A 20,341-nucleotide genomic window follows, 5' to 3' on the forward strand; every position below is an offset into this window, starting at 1 on the left:
TGCATCGTAGAACTGTGCAACGGTCATGATAAACTTAGGAGCTTGGAATGACTGTGGGAAGATGGTTGCCTCCACCAGTCCTGATCTCTTAATCCTACTCAGCGGGGCCTCTGGCCTTGGTCGTTCCAATTGTGTTTTAATATCCTCTATCTTGATGTGTCCCACCTCTGTGTCTGTTACCCACTTAATCTGGTCATCCAACTTTGACACATACACCTATCCTTGATATTGGTATTTTATGGTCACGAGAAGTTTGTCTAACTCCTTGCCTCTCTTGTTGGAAGTTGGGTCCATCTAAACGCTCTGATTTGCAAGAAAGAATCAAGAATTAATACATTACATAGACAAAAATATTAATAACATCATCCACCTTGGAACTCCGGGGTTCCGGGGTGGATAACTCCCTTATAAGACAAGTGACCTCGGAACTCTGGGGTTCCGAGGTGGATAAACTGAATAGAGTCCGGAATTTCGGGGTTCCGAGGTAGATAGAAAAAGTTAACTTCGGGACCTTGGGGTTCCGGGGTAGATCAACAGGGCATCAAGAAGATATTCCAAAACTCCGGGGATCTGGGGTTAAACGCAGTGACCTAATAAGAAAGGACCTTGGGGTTTCGAGGTCTGGGGTATTTCACTCCGAAAATTACGAGCTGATCCAGAACTTCGAGGTTCCAAGGATTCGGGGAAAATAGATACGACTAAAGGAAACAACCTAGGGACTCTGGGGTTCCGAGGTTGGGAAAACTAGGGCACGCGGAAAACATGAAAAATGAGAAAAAAAACCCTAAAAGAAAATCTAAACAAGAAAACTAAAAAACAACAAGATCTAAACACGGAATCACGAGGGAGAAAAAATCAACCAACCTGGTGAGAAAAATACGCAAGGCTCTCGACAACACGGGGGCATGAAGTCGGGAGGTTGCAGCTAGGAGCTCTGAGAAACTTGAGTGCACAAATGAACTTAGAAAAGTTCATTCCTCTCATTTATACCCCCCCCCTCGAACTTCGTCCGTACGATCGCCTTAAACAAGACCTTGGGACTGCGGGGTTCCAAGGTGGCAAACAAAAGACAACAAAATTCACCTTGGGACTCCGAGGTAAAAAGACACAAAACGACCTTGGGACTTCGGGGTTCTAGGGTTGAAAGGCAAGATAACCTTGGGGCTCCGGGTTTCCGAGGTTGTAAGACAAAACAACACACGAAGAACTCGGGACTCCGAAGTTCCAAGGCTTCAACAAAAGGACAAGGCACGACTTCGGGACTCCTGGGGATCCGGGGTTGTGCACAAACAAACAAACACCTACCTCGGGACACCGGGGTACGACAAAGCAAAAACAAACAAAGGAGACCTTGAAACTCCGGGGTTTCTGGGGTTCCGAGGTTGCCAGGCAAAACTACAAGAACAAAGCAATAGAAAGAAAAAAAGGGGAATCCATATTTTCAACACAAGGAAACTAATGGGGGTTAGGTATGCAGGGCATAACAGTAAGCAAGTACGACTGGGCTGAGAACAGTCAACAAAGGCTGCTGCAGGTTCAAAACTAACTTCTGATCTTGAATTTGTCTCCTTTCCAGCACCTTAATGGACTAAACTTTCAAATCGAACCCTAGGAATGATGAACTTGCTATTGAAAATGATGAAATCCCTTTAGGATGTGAGGCTAGTGCTACGTCCAGCCTTCCCAACTCCTAAGAATGGACATTCTTGAGGTTTTTGCTGCTGCAATACTCTGGCTCAGAGCTTACAATATCCAATGTTAAAAAATCCTTCAACCATAATGAGATGATTTTCCCTCTTCTCTCCTTTTTATTCATTCTTCTTTTTCCCTCTCAAATGGTCGATCCTTTTCCCTCCAAGAGCTTATTGAAATAATAATAAAATATACTTTATTTTAATGTTTGATAACATAATTTCCCTTCCTAGCGTTCGATCCATAATGCGGGGTCTATTACTCAGAAAAAGAGGGTCAAAGTTATTAATAATAACTTATTACTTCATTGGCCTAGGGAGGTGTGACCTCAAGACCACTCATCCCTTATTATAAAGCTAAGTGATTAAACTAGTCACTTCAGCTATTTATTTAATTAAATCCCAAACTTAAGAAATAAGTAATATTTCCTATTTTATTCATAAAAAATGCCTCGGGACTCCAAATTGTGATCTGACTGAAGCCACTTGCTCTCTGATGATGCCATGTCACTAGGAGCTAACTGGCAATGGCTCCTAAAATTTAGGACCCCTTCCTAAAAAATAGGAAATGTGACAAAAGTCGCCAGAAGGGTTCCGGGGTCTCCTGATGCTTACCAAGTAACTCACAGTCCGTCCCTAAAAAATAGGGATTCCTCCTAAAATTTAGGAGACTATCCCAAACTGACCAAACAGGCTTCTCAAGCCCCGATGTGTCCGTCTTTGCCCCTGAATAGGCTCCCTACTCTCTCTGCCAGCCTATGGGAGCCAGGTATAGGCCAACCTCCAATGCTGACTGCTTGGCCTAAGGAGGGGACATTACACTCTTGATTACCTTCCCTATAGATATGAGTTATTTTGAAATTTGAACTCCTCAAGGCTTCTAATGGTTTCCTTTTTTGGTCTCAGAGAGCTTTGTGATTTCCAATTCGGGATCGAGTTTTTCCTGATTGCATTAACCATCAAGAGGGAATCACCTTCTAGGTGAATTCAACCCGCACCAACTTCAAGCCCGCATCTAAGATCCAGAAGAGCAGCTCTGAATTCTGCTTCATTGTTCATCGTCACCCCCAAAGTTCAATCATTTCATATAGGATGTTGCCTTCATGGTCTCTAGGTAAGCATCTTGCATCACATAGCCCTGGATTTCCTCTATATGCCCCATCAAAGTTCACTTTGATCCATCCAATTTCTGGCTTTGTCCATTTGACATTTTCCCTATGATTGTAATTTTGTGTCATTTCTCTGGTCCATCAATAAAACACAAACTATTTCTATTGGTTAGATAAACCTCTTTTTCTCCTCCCGCTGTAGCATTGAACTGGGGTAACTGGTGCCAGCAGTTCTGGTTTCTTGGCTTGAAAAAACATCACTTAGGAGTGATGGGCTTCAAAGTAGTATCTGTGTTTTAGCTACCACTTGGGTCAGCCTTGAACCCTGTTGTCTCCACGGACACCCCGTTTTTAACTTTTGATCAACATGATCCATCTAAAATAGTTAAATCATCATTATTGTATGATAAAATATGTTATGTACAAATATTCAAATTCATGATATGTATGACTGATAGGAGAAAAGTCTGTGTGTTGCAAAAGCCATAACTTTCTGATGATATGCCATTTTTAGTTTTGACATCAAGGCCATTTTTTAGAGATGCCATGCTCCTTTTTTGGTCAGACATCTTGCTTAGCCTTCTATGGATAAGTTAGGCTGTTTTCTCAACTTTTTCTTGGGTAGGATTTTAAATTTTAAATATTGAATGGGTTTTCCTTCTAATGCAAATACGAAGTCTATATTTCATAGAGGAAGTAGATCTGAGATTCTTCTTAAAAATGCAAAGATGGCACTTGGTTTGCTTGCATCAAGCTAAAGTTTCTAAAAATGGTTTTGAGACTGAAAATGAATGTCAGATTTCAACATGCCCTTTTCAACTTTCAACTCATGAAAACAATGAAGTGCCCCCTATTTGAAAGATACATAAATTTACCTTTCAATAAAATGTATTGACCTGAATGTTATGTTCCATGGGGAAGATTGTGGTCATATTTCCCTTGATATTGCCGTAAAAATATGAATGGCCATTCACTGGAAGCACTTTTGAGACTACTTTATTATGAAGTAAGTTTCAATTTGATTCAATATTTAAGTAGAAAGTTATGCATTTTGCAACTTAAGACTTTTTAGCTGCCATAGCCACATACATAGCTTGTATTTGCAAGTATAACAGAAGTCTCCATAATGTCATGTGAGTCTGGAAAACGGTAATTGTTGCACATTATATTGAAAACCAGGTGATTAGAAAGCTCTTTGTTTATTCTTTGACATGGTAGTTACGTAGTGATAGTATGTTATAATGGAGCTGGTTTGGGAATGATTTATATTATTGAATATGTTTATTTTATATTAATTTTATGTTCTTTTGCTTTGAATAATTAGAGAAACCAATTTTTTTCTGTTAAATATAATATTATTTTTATTTCTCAATCATTGTTTGATGACTTCTCCGAATAATGCATTGAAGGTGGTTCCTTGGGGAGATCTTGATTCCTTAGCAATGCTGCAACGCCAGCTTGATGTGGATATTCTTATTACGGGCCATACTCACCAATTTAAAGCTTACAAGCATGAGGGAGGAGTGGTCATAAATCCTGGCTCTGCAACAGGTGCCTACAGTAGCATAACTTATGACGTAAATCCCAGTTTTGTATTGATGGACATTGATGGCCTAAGAGTGGTGGTTTATGTTTATGAACTTATTGATGGGGAGGTTAAAGTTGACAAAATCGATTTCAAAAAATCACCAACAGCCCAATAGAATGCCTGTGAGTCCTAACCTCAACCCATATTATCTTCTTGGAGAGTCAGATTGTGCATTGTGTACATATCTCTACTCCTTTTAGAGACCGATTTTTTTTGTTAGCTCTTAAAATCTATTTGAATGATGTGGAATTCAATGTCATAATCACCCGTTTGTTTTGTGGACTGAAAGATTTAGGGTGAGCTTGAATTTATTCTCGTTGTATTATGCTATTTATCTCAGATTTTTATTGTTGGGGAATATTAGAATGCAGAAAAGTGCGCTTACAGTTCACCAGGTGTGATATGGTGTTTATATTCTGGCACTACAGTAACTGGGAACAATTTTAATTCTTATGGAATCTTTCCGTGCAAGTGAACTTGCCGTGGAAATTTGAATGTTGTTTGCCATGTACCTTGAATTTTTAAAATCCTGGATGTATTTTGAACTGTAATACGTGGAAAGTGAAGAGTGAAGAATTTCTTTCTGAAGTAATAAAGATGGGATACATGTATACCATGTAAATAATGGAAGTGCTTACTCCAAATTGAGAAACTCAAAGTGTTATTGCATAATGTCTTCTCATTTCTTCAACGTATATTACAATTTTGGTCTTTTGCTGCTGGTATTGACCACTGAGCACTTTTACCATATCAGTTGTTTACATTGCAAGTATATTAATTTTTTTTAGGTTTTCTGCTTGCAGTGTTTCCATCGTTTTGCAAGGTTTAATGAGATTTTCCTAAGCAATCTATTCAAGACTAAAATGCCTAGAATAAATTTAAATGACCTATAGTATAAAACATCAGAGTAATGTGAATAAGCAACACGATGATAAATCTATTCACTTGCAATTCAAAAGAAAAACATACACACATAACTTGGATGGATGAGTCATGGTGATTTGAGTTAACTTTAATCAAGAGACGAGTTAATAAGTAGACACAGTGGTCGTTCCTGATGAGGTAGAGGTGGCACCTAATTGTCATTAATGAGGGAATGATGATGTGGAGGTGGCAATTGATCACTGTAAAAAAAAGGACACATGTTTTTATTTACTTAGTATGAAATGAATTATTTAAATTAACTTAATAGAAAAAGTGCAATAAAATTTTACAAGTTTTTTAATTTGGCAATTTCAACTTTCAACTTCTCGAGTTGGGACTTGGCTTTGGTATTCTTGTCTGTATTTGAAATAAATCAAAGTTTTAAATTCATTTATGTAGGGAATACAGTTGAAATGTTGTTGCATAATGTCTTCACGTTGCTTCAATGCTCTTTTACAATTTTGGTCATTTTCTGTTGGTGTTAACCATTGAGAGCACTTGTATATCAGTTATTTGCATTGCAGGTATATTAATTGTTTTCTTTGGTTATTTGCATGCAATGTTTGTACTCTTTGTTTTCTTTGGTTATTTGCATGCAATATTTATACTCTTTTGCAAAGCTTTTATAAGACTTATCCAATCAATCTATTCAAGAGTAATCAATTGCTCAAAAGAGAAATGAATAGACACAATGGTTAATCTATTTATTTAGATTTCAAAGGAAACGTTTACATGTATATAATTTCTTGGATGGATGAAGCACGGTGATGTTTGTCCAAGAGGATCAGAGTTACTTTAGACACAATGGTGGCCTTTGATGAGATAGAGGTGGCATTTAATTATTACCAATCAAGAATGACACGTCCTTATTAACTACTTAGTTGGAATACGCTATCTAACTAAATTTAATTAAAAAGTGCAATAAAACATTACACCAACAATTTTTTTACTAAGAAATTTCAACTTTGAACTTCTAAGTTATGGCATTGCTTTGGTCATCTTGTTTGCTATTTGAACTCTGAATTCGTTAGATTTTTGGTTTTGCTTACGACACCAAGATCTATCTATTCAAGAAACTATTTTCCTTTATTTCAGTTGGGTTCTACAAAGAGTTAAGTTGCGGTTCCTCTATCCGAAATATGTTTATTAAATGGCATTTTTTTTTCTCTTTAATTTTTTTTTTCTTTAGATTCTTAGAATCATAATGATTATTGGCTTAATTGAACCCTAATTTTAACCTAATTTTCTTATGTATCTGTATTTTTTTCAACAGAGATTTGATTTAAGATTTTGCCGCTTTGATATACTGATTATTTTTCCAAGAGATCTATTGTAACTTTTACTCATTCTTTAACATAATTTAATGAGAATGCAAAAACATATTTCAAACATTTTTTTTTCCATTCAATTTAGACTAAACACATATCAATAAGATGTATTCAATGGATTCTAATATGTTGTATGAGGGTAAGAGGAGTTAGAGCTTTGACTTTTTTTTTTTTAGTTTATTCTTAGGCTTTATGTCATTTGGATTAATCTACACACATTCTTGTCCTCTTAATAATGAGATCAAACAATACATCTATTTTCTTTTATATTTAAATAATCTTTAATATCACAATTAATCACGGTTACACTCTTTAATATCCTATCTTACCCTTAAAAAGCTGCTTTGTGACTTAAGAGAAATTTGAAATACTTAATAAAAGTTTAAGGTAAAATATTAAGGTAAAATATTTGTAAATTTAATCTTAATTTTGTTTATTGATAAATTAATACTAATGCTGTCATATTGTAGTATGATAAAAGTTTAACGGAATCCTTTGTCTATTGATAAATTACTAATGCAATTATAATAAAGTAGTAAAATTTATTGCAAACTATTCAAAATATTCAAATATTCAAACACATTATGAAGAATCTAGTCAATTGAAAATAAAATATTAATTTTTCATTACTTGTTTAAAAGGCTTTGTTAAATTTTTAAATTTAATTTATTATGTTTTTTTTGTTAATCTCATTAGACTAACAATAATATTTAGTAAATTTCTTTCATGGATATTTCCTATATATGTGTCTAGAGAAATGATATTTCCTATACATGTGTCTAGAGAAATGATATTTCCTATACATGTGTCTATAGACATGTTGTGAAGAGGATACATACAGATTTGTTGATAATCAACTACTCCTTTATTTACTTGTGCAAGACTATTTGTTATAGCATAAGTTGATTTGTTGTTATCACACTTGTAATTTGTAGTTTGTGTGAATAATCTAGTTTGCTAGTTTTATTTGCATTGGAGGAATCTTGTAGCACAATAAGTCACTATGGTAAATGTGCACATTTTGAAAATTGTATTTGGCTATTTTATACTTGGCAATTGCTTTTTTTTTCAGCAATATCTTCTATTTCTGTAGTTATATTATTTTCTATTCATGTAGCCAATTTTATTGTAATTTCTATAACTTGCTTCCTATAGATAACATTTAGAACTAAGGTAATAAATAATGTTTGGGTATATTGCCATTATGTCTTTCACAAGCTTATACTCTTGGATTAACTCATAGATTACATTGAACTTTAGCTTTGTAAATATGTTAATATTGAACTTAAAAATTAGTTGTATTTTATAAACTCTTTTTATAACTTACCTCAATTTCATCTAATCATAGAGTGTGGTGGCATTTGCATGGCCATGGTCTTGTCTCTTTATTGTGTCAATGCTATGTACGACTATGATGAGGTTCTGTGTGATCTTGTAACTTATTCCTATGTTTGAAGCTAGGTTTATAGGGCATCTTAGGCACCTTTGGGGATTTGCCTATAGGAATTATGAAAGCCAAAACTTTTTTATTAGCAATCAGATCTCACAAAACTTTGAAAGAGAGATATTGCAATGCCTTGAAAATATGTAGTGTGAGAACTAAGTGGGTGTGTAGCTAGGGTATAACATTAACTTTTTGCAAGTAGCAATGGTTATTTTTGTGTTATTATCATGTCCTATTGCTTCTTTTCTATTTTTCTATTTTTCTATTTTATAAATAGTTTTGCTTTCTATTAATTTATATTCATTCCTTTCTTTATAAATAACAAAAAAAAGTTTTTTTTTGGACAAGAGTAGATGATTGCAATGTAAAGTGGAATATAAAGTGGAATATAGAGGACACTATTGCATACATGGTGTTGTCGGTGGTTTTAGCACTTACCAACTCAGATTAAAAATACCCTAAGCATCATTATCTCTTGAAAGATAAATGAACCTTATTACCTAAGATACATTCATCCCAAGGTTCATGGAGGTCTGATCATGACTGTATTGGGTAATCTAGTAGTATTGATGTTGGTAAAACACAAGGGTAAATGGGGAGAACTAGAGCCTTATTTCATCAATTTTCACAGATTTCAAATGACCAGCACAATTAATCTCACATGATTCTATAAATTAGATTTACAATCATGATCAACTTAATTTTCAGATTTAAAAATAAAAGACAAGATCAAAGTTAAAGATAGAGAAGTAAAGACTACAAAAACTAACCCAAAAGATTTAACCAAAGATAAATCAAATGCACACATAGACAAACTCCTTGAAACCCACTTTTACTTTCACCAAAATTGATCACAACTTAAAGAAAAAAGGATGCAAGGTTCTAAAAAGATATTCATAAGATTTTCATTCTGAGCATAACGAAACTGAATCAACATTCACATTTATTTTAAAATTCATGAAACAATTTTGAGTTGATTATGGAATTTATTAAATATATGAAGATCTAACTACCAAAGTCTAAATGCTACTTTCTAAGCTGGAATGAGAACCACGATAACAGAACGATTCAAAAGAACTTTAGCAAAGTTTTCTTTTGCCAATTCAGTACATGTTTTTTCAACAATTTCTCAACTAAAAAAGAAAGAAAGAATTGTTGCAATGAGACCTAGAACACGATCAAAGGCAGAGCTAAGCTCAACACAAATGATTCAGACTATAGGAAAAATGAAGCGGTTGCAACCGCCTGCATCCACCAAGAAACGGTTACACCAACCTGGGGGAGTAATGATCTACAAACGCTTCAATGCCTCCCTAACTGAATCAAGGAGTGGAAGACAACAATGATGAATTCATAATCCGATCCATAAGGATTTCTTAAATTGTAGCAACGTTCCCAATTTGATATGTTTGGCACCCTTATAAATTTCTCTGTCTTATTCTTCAACCAATCAAGGTTGTTGGTTCTCCTGCGGTGCACTACTTGGGAATTGCAGTTGCGGAGTAGTTTCCTTTCTTTAGAACACTTTTCTCTGGGCCTTCTGCGGTCCCCCAATTCCAAAAATTTCACTAGGTCCTGAAAATGAGAAATTACCATAAATTTTCTTCATTCTCAATCGAATCCATTTAAACTTTGTCCTTACACCCTGTACAACAAATAAATGTCAGCAATACAAATTTCCTTTTGCATTGGGTACTCGGGTGCATTTCAAATTTTCGATTTTTCCTTCATTTTCTAGTTGTTCGGAAGGTATCTTATGGGAAAGATGGGATCTTGAGATGTTCTACAACATCCCGAGGACAATTGTGGACCTCTGCAATATCCTCTACAAAAAGTGGGTGAAGTTGGCTTCAATGGGCTCTAGTTGTCTCATGGCTTAGTGATTCACATTTTCACCTTAGTTAATCTTGAACTCATTGCAATTCAAGGGTTGGGTGAGGATCGATTGTGGCAGTTGGACTTGACTCTGATCAGGAAAAAACCATGTCACTCTGTCACACATTCTGAAGATTGCAAATGGTTGACCTCTCCAACGGGAGAGAAAATGTGCGACATGGTGCAAGTTCTTAGGGACCGCAATATTTTGTGGCTTTGTTCTGTAGTGGTTGTGTTGAGTTGATCTAGTGGTGTAGAACTTGTGCTTTTGAAAGAGAGTTCACAAGTTCAAATTTCACAAGGGGTAAGGTACGTACGCCTCATTTGTAATGCAGGGCAAGGTGACAGGTGCTTAGAAGAGCACATAAACACTTATGAGGTGCGAGAATGCACCATTGATTAACATTTTTTAGTGAGTGTTCAAAGGCTAATCCTAAAAAAAGGGGTCTCTACTTTGCTTAGACCAAAATGGGGTGTGTTATGGCAATAACTACAATAAATTACCACCCAAGAAAAGATTTGAAATTTGACATTCAAGATTTTAATTTATGAAGAGGGTCCTTATTGCCCAAAATAGGAAATGAAACTCTTATCGTTTCTAGTGTGTGCTTTGAACTCTTTTCCTTCCCTTTCAAGATTGAATCAAGCTACGTGAGTGGGTTAATCTCTCTAAGCCAACCAGGAGGCAAGTGTCTATAGCTTTGACCAAGATATCTCCTTGATTTTAGCCAAACATAGCTCTACTACCAAACATGCATCCATGGCCCGAGTAGAGTTGTCTGTGTCGGGACAATTGATTTTCTCTTTTAAGCACACAATTTTTTTTCTTTATTCAAAAGTTTTCTTTTTTCTATTCTTTTGCTCTTTATCTCAATAGGTAGACATTAAAGTCATGTCATCGGCTTAAAAATCAAGGTGGTAGCAAGAGAAACCTTTGGAATTTTCACTTAGTAAGAACATGTGTCTCTACAATATTCGCTCTTGAAAAGGCATAAAATGTTTATTATAATGATGAATTTCATTAAGATTTCTATTTGCTATGACAAGATCGGTTTTTAAATGGGGCGTATTGAAAAAAAACAAACAAAACATCAAAGTTAATCTTACACAAAATCCCATTTCATAAATTAAAATCTTAATGTTTGATGTCTACTCTTACCTCAGAAAGTGAACTTTCCTCATATGAACCTCGTTGGCATTCTGTGGGACTCAAATTAAAAGCATAATGAGTACATACACACTTTGCATGCCAATTTTGCAAATAGAATTCAATCTCTTGTAATGGTTATAAAGCTCAAATCTCAGGCGGATAATTAAACTCACTTTTGTTACTTAGCCTAAATTTTCTATAAATCCAATATGGGTTGCAAAGCATGACATTCCAAGTTTAGTATTTAAGTTCTGATAGGAGAGATTTTGATGATCATGGATACTCCTATTAGGCTCACTACTAATAAAAATCAATATAGAGTGTAATGCTCTATTGTGCTTTCATTTTTCTTCCCCTATTTGGCTATTCTCCATTTCATGATGTAAATAATTTTTTTTGTGAAAACAATGACCCATTTTGAACTTTGCAGATCTAAACTTGAGGGTCATAAACTATATTGTAAAATCTTTTGATATAAATGAATAGAGCTATCAAGGTTTAAACCGTTCCTGAGCAAAATTTAGCACCAACTCCACATAAATGTACATATTTAGATGGAAATTTACAAATTTACATGATTTATACTTCTTTGTTGAAATCCTTTACGTTTACATTTGGAAATAATGTTTCAAGAATTGGCCATTAATGGGCAATGTCTAATCCTCCCCAGTAAGGGTGTGTAAACAAAAGTCATTATCTCCTAAATTTTTTGAGATTAGAAATGGTCTCGACCATAGCTTGTTAAAATTTCCGTGTTCTCCCTATTTCTCATGAGCTTTATCCTAGGAAGGGTCTAAATTGGAAATGTGGAATGTTTTCACTTGAGCTCGCTTATCAAAAAAAAACTTGACTACCCCTTGAACTGTTGAGAAATTATTGATAGCGTGGTCACATTTTTCTTCCAATGAAAAAAATTGGTGTAGTCTGGTTTCTATTTTATCATTGGTATCCAAGTAGTTGTGCATAAACTATATTGTTGGTATCTGTTAACTCATAGGAAAAATAAGGTCCAAACCATACATGAGGTGATATGAAGAAGCTCCTAGGAAAGTTTTGGTGTGGGTCCTATTTGACCATAAGACAAACTTGAGCTAGGAATGCCACTCTTTGAGGTTTTTGTCTAGGAGTTTTCTAATGGCTGTTAATAAATTTATGTTTATGGACTTTGCCATTTGTTTCCCTTTGGATCATAATTGAATGAAATTTGAGCATAATCCAATGGTGGAAAGCCTAGTTAGACATTTTTAGAGATGCAAAGGCAAGACCACTGTTGCACACTAGCACAAAAGTGGTACCAAATCTAGTTAATATATGCTCTTCAAGAAATTTAATTACTACCTCTACAATACATTAATTTAAATTTGAGCTTTTGTTCATTGAATACAATAATCAGTAGCAGTCAGAATATACCTATGACCCAACAAGGATGGCATATTGATCATATTATGAAGTCCAAACTCCATTTGGTGAAGGATCGCATCTCGATCACTAGCTTTAGGGGCATGGTTAAATGCCTTTCTCTAGTGACCGCAATTTGGCATACATGACAACTCCTTACATGCATGTGTGTCGTGGAATAATATAGGTCAATAATACCCAACTTCGAGGATCCCAAACCATGCCCAATTCCAAATTTCTCATGAAAGTGTGCTAATATATGGAAACTTCTTGTTTCCCCACACAACAAAGATATACTATTTCATGATTTTCTTATATAACACATACTCCTTTAACATGAAGCTTTCACTTTTCAATCTCAAGGATCTCGTTTGAACTGCATTCAAGCGAGATAGACACCACTGATGCACTAGATAATAGATAATGTCACTATACCACCCATTGGGAGACAACACCTACACATTGTATTGGCATGAAGTTAGACTAGGTTCAATATTTGCTATATATTGTATTAATACTTGTCCTCTCACTAATTTCATGGGTTGAATTTCTATGTCATATTCTTGCATCAATGTAACCTATTTTCCTATTTTCTCTCCCAACTCTAGCATGAGAACGACTTTGACTGTTGTGTCAGATACCTGGGCACATTTTTTCCTTCTCAAGATATAATGCCTACATTTCTTTATTTCTTTGACAAGCGCATAGGCCCACTTTTCCGTGTTGGGATACTTAAGCTCTACATTTTTCAATGGAGCACTCATGAAAGCAATAGATCTCTCATCCCTTGGTCCCTTTCTAAAGTAAGCATAACGGAGCATGTATGCTCATATGCAAAAGAATAGACAAAAAAGAGGAGATCATAGTTTGCACTTACCAAAATAGGAGCCTCTAAAAGAGCCTTCTTGATCTCCTCAAAAGATTTCTTTACTTCATTGGTCCATTCGATCTTTGAATATTAATTTTAACATGACATTGAGGGGTTTAACGTTTTTTGCAAACCCAATAATGAATTTCTTCACAAAATCTATCTTACCGAAGTAAGACTTCAATTCCTTTTTACCGATTGGAGGCCATATCTTTAGAATGGCGTGTACCCTTTTTTAGGGTCGATGGAAATGTACCTAAGGATTTTTCCTTCAATAACTCTAAACATACATTGCTTTGGATTTAGAGAGGCCCCATACACTATACATCTGAATAATTTTCTTAAATTAGACATGTGATCCTCCATTTTCTTTGAAAATAGTGCCAAATCATCGATATAGATTATAATACAGTTCCCTACCAAGTCCTTGAAAGTGACATCCATGGCTCTGTGAAAAGTGGCTCCAATATTAATCAACTCGAAAGGCATTCTTTTGTAGATGAAGACCCACCACCTAGTAGTAAATGCAGTTTTCAATTTGTCTTCTTGCTCCACCATCACCTGGTTATATTCGTAGTATCCATCTAGGAAGGACATCATTTGAGAATCATTGACGATATGCAACACCTTGTTCAATGAAGACAAAAGATAGTTGTCCTTTTTCGATGCTTTGTTAAGGTTTTGGAAATCTATGCATACCCTAATTTCTCTATTTTTCTTTCTGAATAGGACCATATTTTCCACCCAAGTTGAGTGCCTGATGGGGAAAATTATTTTAGCTACCAAGAGTTTCTTGACCTCCTAATAGATCGAGGATTCTATTAAAGCATTCATGGGTTTTGCCTTTTTTTTTTAAAGGCTTCACCCTTGGTTTAAGTGGGAGTGTGTGGGTGATAATAGAGGTATTACAAGTCTTTAGATCCTAGTAGCTCCATGCAATAATGTTGAGGTATTCCTTCATACTTTCAATTGATGAGGACATTTTTTGCTTCATTGATTCCACCCAAGTTTACTTTGTCACATTTTCCTTCTTCCACATCAACAAACCTCTTGTGAGAACATAAACTATCCTAGTCAAAGATTATTTCTAGATGGACCATTGATCGGGAAGTAGTATTCATTTTTAAATCTAGAACTCCTTTTGGGCCTATTTCAAATTCTTCTGGGTCTCCTTCATCTATTATTCGTGATGCAAAATGTTTTGAACTGGTGAGGAAATCTATGATGTTCTTATCATCATTGAAGACTTGGAAATGGGAGACATTGCCACAGATTAAGGGTACTAGTATTAATTCAACAGTGAAATTTTGCGATTCAATAGGTAAAGCGAGATGCAGGGAACTGGTAGTTTGGGCCAGACCATTAACTATCTCATTGGAACCTCTAGGGATTGTTTGAATATTAAAGGCATTAAAGCTTTCGACTATGTCCAAAACTTTGTTGTGGTAGCTTCCCAATATTTTAACCATGACAAGAATATTGCCTTCTTATTTTTTTACTACCAACTCTAAATCTCTAAAGGCTAGATTATTTCGATCTTTCTCTTATGGTGGTGAGGAAACCATGCACCAAAGATTCGTACTCTGCAATGTTATTGGTACAAGAAAATTGTAACCTATATGCCGAAATTAAAGTTTCATTGTTTGGACTTACCAATTGAAAACTGGCTTTGGATCCTTGCTTGGATCTAGAGCCATTGAATTTTAGGGTCCACATTTGATCTGCAACTTTGCTTTGTATATTTTCCTTCATCATTCTATTCTTCTTAGGATCAACTTTCTCACTTTCAATTAGTTGTCATTCAATGTGCTTTTCTTTGTTCTTTAGCTCCTTCTCTCTATTCTTAAAAAAAATGGATGAATCCAAATGTTCTTTGATAACTCGGTTCATTGTCAATTTACAACAAGGGCAAGCAACTAATGAGTGGGTGTTACTATGTACATGACACCAATATGTAAGAAGGAAATTCTCTATCCTGATTGCTTGCTCACTTTTGAGGTTATTCTTTATGGATCTCACCAAATGCTCCTAAATTTTTTCAAAGCATTCTTCTTTTTCTAACTCCATGGGTGACTTTATCCTAGCTTTGGCACTTATCTCATCATCCTTGAGTGTTTGTGATGTAATAACCGACTCTTCTTGCAACATCAAGACTTCATAAGAGGCCATTGTGCAATATACACCTAGATCATCTTCTTAGAACAAAATTTCATGTTATGGTTGTATCCTGTAATAGTGTGTTTCATTCCTGGTTCTCTCTCAATTCTTATTTGGTTTTGGACTCATCTTTAGGGTAACCATATATGCGAGAAATGAAGAAGTTGAGGAAATACAATTTCAGAGATCCCAAGAACACCTGCATGCAAATACCTGTCACAAGAGAAGAATGGAAGCACATAAAGCAAAAAAGCATAAATGCTCTGAAGAAGAAAATTATCATTCAGAAAGGGAATCAATTTTTTGAACAAGTACAATACAATCCTTATAAAAGGATAATAGAAACCCTAAAGGTATGCAACCCTAAAGAAACCCTAAAGGGATAATGTGTATTTAATAATTATTAAATACCTACAATATTTATTAAATGCCTAAGTTTAGCTTAAGAGTAGAGTTTAATAGACCAATAATTAAATAAATAATTATTAGCTAATACAAGATAACTCTAACACCCCCCCTTAAGATGAACTTAGGGAGTAGCTAAAAAACTAAATGCATGAAGCAAAAAATGCAACTACATGATGAAGGCAAATTTGGGTCCCGACAACAAGGCCTGATGAGGTACCCAATCACAACCAAATCTCTATGAATCGGAGAAATAGAGAAAACCATGTGGGAAAAAACTCTACTCCAAAAAGAGATGGAAAAGCAAGAAGAACACCACTTAAGCAGGAAATAGCTGCAAACACTGCCGAAGAGTAACTACTGATCTGAAGAACCTCCACTAAAATAGAACATGACCAGGTAGAGAAGACTGTAATCTGCATGAGTGCCCTCAAATGGCACTACTTGAATCAGATGGCAAACAAAGACAAACAACTGAACTTGAAGATACAGATGGCATGAGACACCAAATCCTGAAGAGCTGATCAATCGAACCAAGGAAGCATTAGAACCAACAGGACAAACCTCCCCATAATGCTGAAAAGGGAGAGGGACAGGTACACTGAAAAGAACGGCCAACAAGAACTGCATGACGAAGAACTAGGAACATTGAAGGTGCAGAGAAAGTACATGGTGTCATGGAAGGAACACTCACTTGACACACATCATGAGGCAAATGTCATGGAAGGAACACTCACTAGACAACGATAGATGGCAAACAAGGCAAACATCAACCCCCCCATGACACTTTATAAGTAGTGCATGTACAACAACGCATAAGATTTGCAAGATCCCAAGTAAACAATGCATGATGGCACTTTATCTCAGTGCGTTTGCATAAATGAAGCTACAATGAGAAGAAGACTGGAAATAAAAAGAAGAACCAAAACCGAGACATCTCAGAAAAGAGATCCTAGGGCCTGAAACAACCAAGATATCCACCAGAGTGCTGAAAAGCAAAAAACTGAATAAAATATTCCTGGAACAGAATCTGGAAAGAAAACTCATATGGCTGGAAATTGCACAAAACAAGCTTTCCAACGATATAAAGTTTTTGAAAAACGGAGTTCAGATGCTCATTCTATGGCTCCCGGAGTACAAAAAAGAGACCCCACTTTGACTGGAGAAAAACATAGTCAAATAGAAAAATTGAAAAAAAAATCCAACATCACGAGGTCCGGCTCGGAACCAGCTTTCCGACGTCTATTCATTTTCAAAAAAACGACTCCGTATGCCCAAGATATGGCCAAAAGAAAAAACCCCTCTTTTAAGGCATAAAAAGGGTAAAAATAATAATAATTTTTTTTTTTTTGACGAAAATTTTCTGACTCATTTGCAGGTACAACCGTACGGATTTTTGTGCCTCGTAAAGCGTGCCATTGAAAAAATCATGGCCTAGATGCACTTGTCACCGAAATAGGTCGAATTATATATCAAAATGAATGGAAATGCCCTTCGAAAGCCAACGGTGAGGTCTGTTTTGGCCCAAACTGCTCTAATTTTTTTAAAATATTTTTTTTGACGAATTTCTCGAGATTCGTGAAAAAAAAAGCAAAACCAAAGAAAAAATTTCAGAACCCAAAATTTGACAAATTTTATATGGAAATGGGGGTTTTGGGGCATTTTGAGCTCAACGATGAGGTTTGTCAAAAAACTTGTTCTGATACCATGAAGAAGTTGAGGAAATACAACTTCAGAGATCCCAAGAACACCTGCATGCAAATACCTGTCACAAGAGAAGAATGGAAGCACATAAAGCCAAAAACATAAATGCTCTGAAGAAGAAAATTATCATTCAGAAAGTGAATCAATTTTTTGAACAAGTACAACACAATCCTTATAAAAGGATAATAGAAACCCTAAATGTATGCAACCCTAAAGAAACTCTAAAGGGATAATGTGTATTTAATAATTAAAATAATTATTAAATACCTACAATATTTATTAAATGCCTAAGTTTAGCTTAAGCGTAGAGTTTAATAGACTAATAATTAAATAAATAATTATTAGCTAATACAAGATAACTCTAACAAGAAATTGGTAGCCATGTAAAAATTTAGAGTCTTGGACCAATCTCTACTTAAAACTGTTCCATGTCCTTCAGGGATGTCAACTGCTTGCATTTCAATATATTGCTAAATGAAGGGGTCAAAAGTTAATTGCATATGGATACCGTTCAACTCCCCTATAACTGCGACCTCAATTTTTTTCTAGTTGGGTTACCTTCTAGGTAGAATTGACATGAGTGGGGCCCAAAGGCTTACATACGACAAGAGGCATGACATTTGTTGAGGCACAAAAGTCAACTAGACAATTATGTAGGCTTTTGCAATTTTTTTAAAAGTTTACAGAAAGGGAGGGGATTTAGTCTTTCCCATAAACAAGGTAGGGGTATCCATCTAGAATACTTAACATTTTTTTAAAAAATTTCTCGGTGGGCTCCTTGAGAGATTCCTTACTATAAGCCATACTCAACTTGCTTGAATTTTCACATATCTAAAAGAAATAATTCCTAATATGAGGGAATTTCATTAATTCAAGGATAGAGTGACTTGCTTTCATCTTCTTGAACTCATTAGTAACATACTGGCCCATTCTCTCCACCTAAGATTTGCTTCATCCTTCTACGAGATCATGTTGCTCACTATCAATGGGGAGAATGCATCCTTAAAGGAAACTAGGATTGTTGTTTGCATTCAGATCTGGGGGCACTTGATAGTTATTTGGAGGAAGGGAAGTAGTGAAAGAGCCCTTTTTCTTGTTGTTCCTTAAATTGTAAGAGGCTTTGTTATGTTGTTAAGTACCATTATAATGATGATATGCTTGCACTTCTTCTAGATAATTTCCTCCCTACATAGGAAAGATATAGCCATCCAATACGATAGCAAAGTCATACCCACTATTAGGCACCAACTCGTAACCAATAGAGGTGGAAGCCTCTGACACTTTTGTGTTCCTGTATTTACCTTTGGAATATGTTAACTACTACTTGATTCATCCCTGAGTGTTGATTCATGTCATGTAATTTACACCAACTAGACATGACAATTTTTGCAAGGTAGAAGGTTGACTCTATCAGGGGGCACTGCTATGACGAATTGCTATTTTCAAAAGGGGTGAGAACACCCCCATTGTTAGGTCAAGCTTTCCATGTCCTTTGAGGCTTGGGATGGTTTTTTGATTAGGTGCTTGATTTTGGTGAACATGTTGCAAGTAATTGTTGGAAATATGAGTTGATGTGTTGTTGTGGTTGTCATTGATGTCAAACTTGTTCTAGTTTGGTCCAGAATGTCTATGGTGCAAAGTTATCTTGTTATGTTGTTGGTGTAGTTGTTGTGTTGGTTGTTTCAGAAGTGCTTGGGTCTAGAATCTATTGTTGGTGTTGAATATTATTGCTATTTTCATTGGATATAGTCTCGGTAGCATGGATATGTTGGTTCTAAGGTTTGAAAACATCTTTGTGTTCTCCAAGTGTTGTGGTATTGTTCGTTGGTGGTTGTGAGATTCTATGATTGACCTATCCTTAGCTCCATATATGATTTGTGGAAGTGTTAGATGTTTTATGGGTCTAACCATAGCGTGAGGAGATCCAGATTTGAGTTATTTGCTTTGGAGAGTATGTTTTGATCACTAATTGCTTATATGGTTGCATAGTGTGTGGATATGTTGTTGGTTAGGTTTTGGTGATTGTGGATCAATCAATTAATATTTGGAAGGTGTGTTTTGGCCCTTTCTTTCTCCTAGAGTGGATCAACATGTGTGTTTTTGGTTCGGAAAGTATATTTTGATTCAGGTTGACTTGTTTTATGCTTTGATGATCTACCTTGTATATAAGGCATTTGAATGTTTGAGTTAGAGAAATGAGAATGAGAGAGAGAGAGTAGATGATGTGGTGAAGTGCAAAGATTAGAGGAAGTGTGAGAAACAAAGAAGAGTTGTGTTTGAATGATATGCATGTTGTGCTGTGACTATGACAGAGAGTTGAGATAGAGTGTTGGTAGTTGAGATCAGAGTTGTGTGTGTTGATGTTGGTTGCTTGATGCAAAGTTCAAGGACAACGTCATGATCAAGAGATCCTTCTTTTTCAGATCATTTTTTTGTATCTTTCCCTAAGTGCAGTTAGCTTCAGGTTTTGCAAGTCCTCATTGTATCTTGTCCCATGAGCAGTTAGCCTTGGTGTACAAGTTTAGAGTAGTTTGGGTTGACTCCCACTGTGGTTTTTCCCTATTTGGGTTTTCCACGTATCAATATTGGTGTTCATGTGTTGGATACATTTTGTTCATTAATTGTTTGTGTTGTTGTAATTGTTTGTTTAGATTGATTCACCCCCCCTCTCAGTCATGCCTTGCATTCAACAATTCATAT

At 35.5% G+C, this 20,341-nt stretch overlaps 1 protein-coding gene across 2 annotated transcripts in view; it reads left to right on the forward strand.

Annotated features, from left to right (window-relative positions):
- LOC131078200 (vacuolar protein sorting-associated protein 29) overlaps positions 1-5,108 on the forward strand; it is a 66,632-nt gene extending 61,524 nt beyond the window's left edge. The window contains exons 4-5 of one of the 2 annotated variants that reach the window (XM_058015862.2): positions 4,210-4,510; positions 4,753-5,108. In XM_058015862.2, the coding sequence (XP_057871845.1) occupies positions 4,210-4,503 (294 nt within the window). In that variant the 3' untranslated portion in view covers positions 4,504-4,510; positions 4,753-5,108. Of the gene's footprint in view, positions 1-4,209 lie in introns of both variants that reach the window. The other variant, XM_058015861.2, reaches the window with a different exon arrangement.
- The last annotated feature ends 15,233 nt before the right edge of the window (positions 5,109-20,341 follow it).

Source organism: Cryptomeria japonica, chromosome 10 (genome assembly GCF_030272615.1).
Source record: "Cryptomeria japonica chromosome 10, Sugi_1.0, whole genome shotgun sequence".
NCBI classification, from domain to species: domain Eukaryota; kingdom Viridiplantae; phylum Streptophyta; class Pinopsida; order Cupressales; family Cupressaceae; genus Cryptomeria; species Cryptomeria japonica.